At 41.9% G+C, this 4,434-nt stretch overlaps 1 protein-coding gene across 1 annotated transcript; it reads left to right on the forward strand.

The window, feature by feature from the left end:
- Positions 1-1,926: 1,926 nt before the first annotated feature.
- LOC147445005 (cytochrome b561 and DOMON domain-containing protein At2g04850-like) lies at positions 1,927-4,062 on the forward strand. The gene is made up of 2 exons (XM_086527983.1): positions 1,927-2,911; positions 3,006-4,062. The coding sequence occupies exons 1-2, from the start codon at positions 2,470-2,472 to the stop codon at positions 3,728-3,730; spliced, it is 1,167 nt and encodes a 388-aa protein (XP_086384109.1). The 5' UTR covers positions 1,927-2,469; the 3' UTR covers positions 3,731-4,062.
- The last annotated feature ends 372 nt before the right edge of the window (positions 4,063-4,434 follow it).

Genomic DNA, 4,434 nt, shown 5'->3' on the forward strand with positions numbered 1-4,434 from the left:
TACATCTTTACTTTAGCTCTGAATAATTTATGTCATACTTGGTGTTTAAATAATTGATGACGTACTATATATGTCCTCGTTTCTCTCGTACTAGGTGTCAATATAAAATTCTCAATACCTAGAAGATTACAGTCCAAGCATCAATAAGCTAAAGAGAAAATTGTAACAAGCTTGAAACTAGCTTATCATCCATATGCTAGGTCATGGTTTGAAATCACTGCATTGTATAAAGATTGGAGCATGGAATGTGACATCTTCACTCACAATCTAGAAATATGTCTTTGATGCGCGACGACATACCTCACATATATAGCGATATACGAGGTCGATAGATAAATAAAATAGACACTCCTATTGTCCTCACTTCTGTATTATTATTGGGCGCTTTGTCATCGGAGCGGCAGCAACAAGGCTTAGCAGCATTGTATCTACAATCCATTACCAGTTCAAGATACCAACCACGAATCAACATTATCCTCTCTCTATTCGTGAGACCGATGAGAGATATTTGGACATAAAAGAGGTAGATATTATAATTATAGACGAGCTATCGATAATAATTCAAACGACTTTTGACCTTATCGTAAGACAAAACATCAATGTAACAAGCAATAAATTGGCAGATCCCTTCAACAAAAAATATGTTCTCTTGCTCGGTGATCTTGCCCAACTATCCCCAGTTTGTAGTCACGCACAGGAGCTTTGTAACACATCCCATATCACAAGCTCGGTCCATTGGTTTTGTACAAGATGTCATGCTCTGTAAGACATGCAACGGACCCTGAATCCCTTCAGTTTTTCACCATTTTTCGTGAAAGAAAACCAATCGTAGATGAGATCAATTGTACCTTGGGTACATGTATTATAGATGAAGGGCATGTGCATGACTACATCAACAACTCTACTACAATAATTTGTACTCACATGTCAAACGTTCAACACCATAACAACCTTGCCTTGAATAAATTGTACAATCAAACTGACATTACAAAACTTGAAATGAAAATGAACGCGGGTACATAAATGTCCTTCAGTAATGGCTCCTAGACCCTAGGTTCAATGAGCTGGATTTGATCGCAATCTGCATGCATTGCATGATCACTAAAATATTGACTTGACAATCGGTACGGCAAACGGTGCAACATGAATTGTTGATGCCATAGCACAAAACACAGGAGGTGAAGTTACATGTATCATTGTCCTCATTCATTGTACTGGGAATAACTACAAAAGAAGAAAGAAAATTACAAACAACCGTAAAAGAAGAAAGGCAAAACACACTCCAATCCACCTTCAAAAATGCAAGCCGACATGTTGTGCTGATGTACCATTCAATGAAAAATTTCTTTTTGAAATACTTTCCGTTTGCAAGAATTTACATGTAGCATGTATACTAGAAAAACATTCATCTGTAGACATAGTAGTTCAACCTTGCTTGGATATAATCTCAATTGTAACTACCCCTATAATCTTTAATAATTGATGCACTTAACTTTTTCTCCTCCCATAAACATTATAGAAGTTTTTTAGTGTATATCCCTTCCATGCAATGCTGCCCTTCCCAAATTAGTCTTGCTCTTGTTTTGTTCAGTGCTAGCTGCTAAAATTCAATTTGCATATGTCTTGTTATATTCTAAAGATATAGCAAGGCCCACCAAGCAAGACTAGTTCTGCCTGTTTCTAAAACGCAAGATGAACCAAACCCAGCGAAACCGCCCCCCCCCCCCCCCCCCCCCCCCCCCCCCCCAACAAAAAAAAAAGAACAAAAAAACAATGTGGGTGGTCTATTGAGGAGGATCTCACGGTCAAATGGAATATGAAAAGCCCATGCAGCGCTTCCGCCAGAAGTCGAAATCGGAAGAAATTGCCTTTCTGGGAGCACATCGCCTTCACTGTTGATCTATAAGACCCTCCACGTTCATTCCAGAGCGGCTAAGGTGTTGCCGAGCTTCGCTGTCGAAGGAAGACCTGGAGAGGAAAAGCTCTGGAATTGCTTTAATTCTGCTCGCCAATATATATGCCGCAGGGGAGATTTTGCAGATAAATGTACTTTGAGTTGTCCGCATTGGCTTTTATGCAATGGACGTGCAGAAGCAAGAGGCAGTTTGAGTAGCAAGCAAGAATACCATTGCAAGAATACCATTGGAGCTTACCATGAGAAAATATATAAGGGCCGGATGCAATGCGACGCAAGCTAATTTGGAGTCAAATTCTGCATTAATTTCATCCGATAAGCACCAAATTCGAACTACTTCACGACTGTGCAGCAAAGCCCACATGTGAAGGTGACAGTGTGCGGAAAACAAGGTATCTACGAGTATGGCTGTTGCCCAAGGCTAGCTAGAGCATAGAACGAGAGGAACAAGCTTTACAAGGCATGGATTTGTAAGCTATCGTAAGGATCGGGGCCGAGGACGTAGAGTAAAGCATTTCAAAACAGAGGGATAGCGGACTAGAGAGCCTGCCGCTATGGCATTTTCCAAATTTCCAGCTTTAGCCTTTTGTGCTTTAACCCTTTTGTTCCTGGTTAGCTTGTGGCCGGTCCCTTGTGGAGCGCAGAGATGCAATACTTTTTTGACCTTCAATGGATCAACTGTCAACTTCACGAAATGCACTGCTCTTCCGGCACAGGGTTCACTATTGGCTTGGACTTTCAATGAGGATAACTCTACACTTTCAGTAGCTTTCGAGGGAATCGCGCCGAGTGCCTCGGGGTGGGTGGGATGGGGCGTCAACCCCACCACTCCTTCACAGATGGCAGGCTCCAGCGTCCTCATTGCCTTTCAGGCAGCTGAAAATGGCAGCAATGTTCTCCCCTACAAGCTCACCTCAGAAGTGAAGCTCTTGCAAATGCCTCTCAATTGTACTCCAATCGACCTCATCATCAACACAATGGCTGTGGAGATCGAAGGTGAGTTCGTCGAACAAGCTATGAAGTTAAATTATTCGACTTTTAAAGTTTTAAAGATCTGTATTAATCATAATCTTGTTGTCATGGTTTGCAGGAGCTTCAATGAGGTTATTTGCGATTTTGCAACTTGAGCCCAATCAGACAGTCTTGAATCATGTCTGGAACAGAGGCTCTACTGTTCGCAATTTTCAGCCGCGGCAACACGAACTTTTAGGAGAGAATCTGCGCGGCGCTCAAACCATAGATATGTACACGGCCCAATCTGTAGGAGGTATTGCTGGACTGCCTCATCAATCCCTGAAGGGAGCACATGGAATCATCAACACCCTATCATGGGGCATTTTACTGCCTTTGGGAGCTATAGTTGCTCGGTATCTGCGCCAAGTGCCTGCCTTGGATAATATTTGGTTTTATGTGCACGTTCCTTGTCAACTACTTGGCTACTTACTCGGAACCATGGGCTGGGCCATTGGAATGAGACTTCTTGCTCTGTCATCTGCAGTTCGTGTCACGCATCGTAATATCGGCATTGCTCTTTTCGCCATGGCCACAATCCAGGTTTGTGCATTTTTGTATCATCCGAAGAAGGATAGCAAGTACAGGAGGTATTGGGCGATTTACCATCATATGCTTGGTTATAGCATCATTCTGCTGAGCATTATCAATATATTTATGGGCCTCAATATCTTGGAGCCAGGTGGGGGTTGGAGGCCTGGATACATTGCAAGCTTATGCTTTATGGCTTTACTTGTTGTGATACTAGAAACCTCAAGCTGGGTACATTATGCATACTCTCTAAGGAAGCACGGAGTTCCTTGAGGACTTCGTCCATGCAGGTACGTAAGGTAAAGCAGCATCCTGCTATTGTCCAAAAAGGGTTGGAAAACATGGTGTGCAGGTTGGAAAAGGGTTTGCAAATATGGTTCAATGCAACCTGACTGAAAGCTTTGCATGCTTCATCTTGTACATTCTGGATCTGAAAAAAGGTCCCTTTTTCCATTTTTTGGACCGCTATACATCACTCATCTATTTTGTCTGGATTTAGTTTTTAATTTTCATGGTTTTTTGGAGCACTCGATGCTATATATGCCAGGTGACTTTGCATGTCCAAAAAATGTCCACGGTGTGGTCAATGTACAAATTTATGATAAAATGAGACTTTCAATACCATCGCCATTGGTAATCTAGTGGTCATGTGGCGTAGACGAAAGTATCTGCTACCATCTTTGTCGATGCGGTCGTCCCTAAAACTGCTAGCATATGCAGAGTTTTTAAATGGGATTACTGCCTGTAAGGTGTAACACAAGATATAGTTGGGCAGGAGATTTTAAACTACAAATTTTTGCCTAGTTTACTTTTTAGTTTTCAAAAAAACCTGAAGTTTTGGAATAAAAACCTGTAAATTCAATAGCCCATTTTTCTGTGTTTAGAAAAATGTTCTTTGGGAACACTCAGAGCTTTGGACAACCCTGCACACAGAGTTGGACGCCTTCTGACAGTAGGACCAATAGTACACGCACGCC

The sequence above is a fragment of the Adiantum capillus-veneris genome, chromosome 13 (assembly GCF_014529385.1).
Source record: "Adiantum capillus-veneris isolate H3 chromosome 13, ASM1452938v2, whole genome shotgun sequence".
NCBI lineage: Eukaryota > Viridiplantae > Streptophyta > Polypodiopsida > Polypodiales > Pteridaceae > Adiantum > Adiantum capillus-veneris.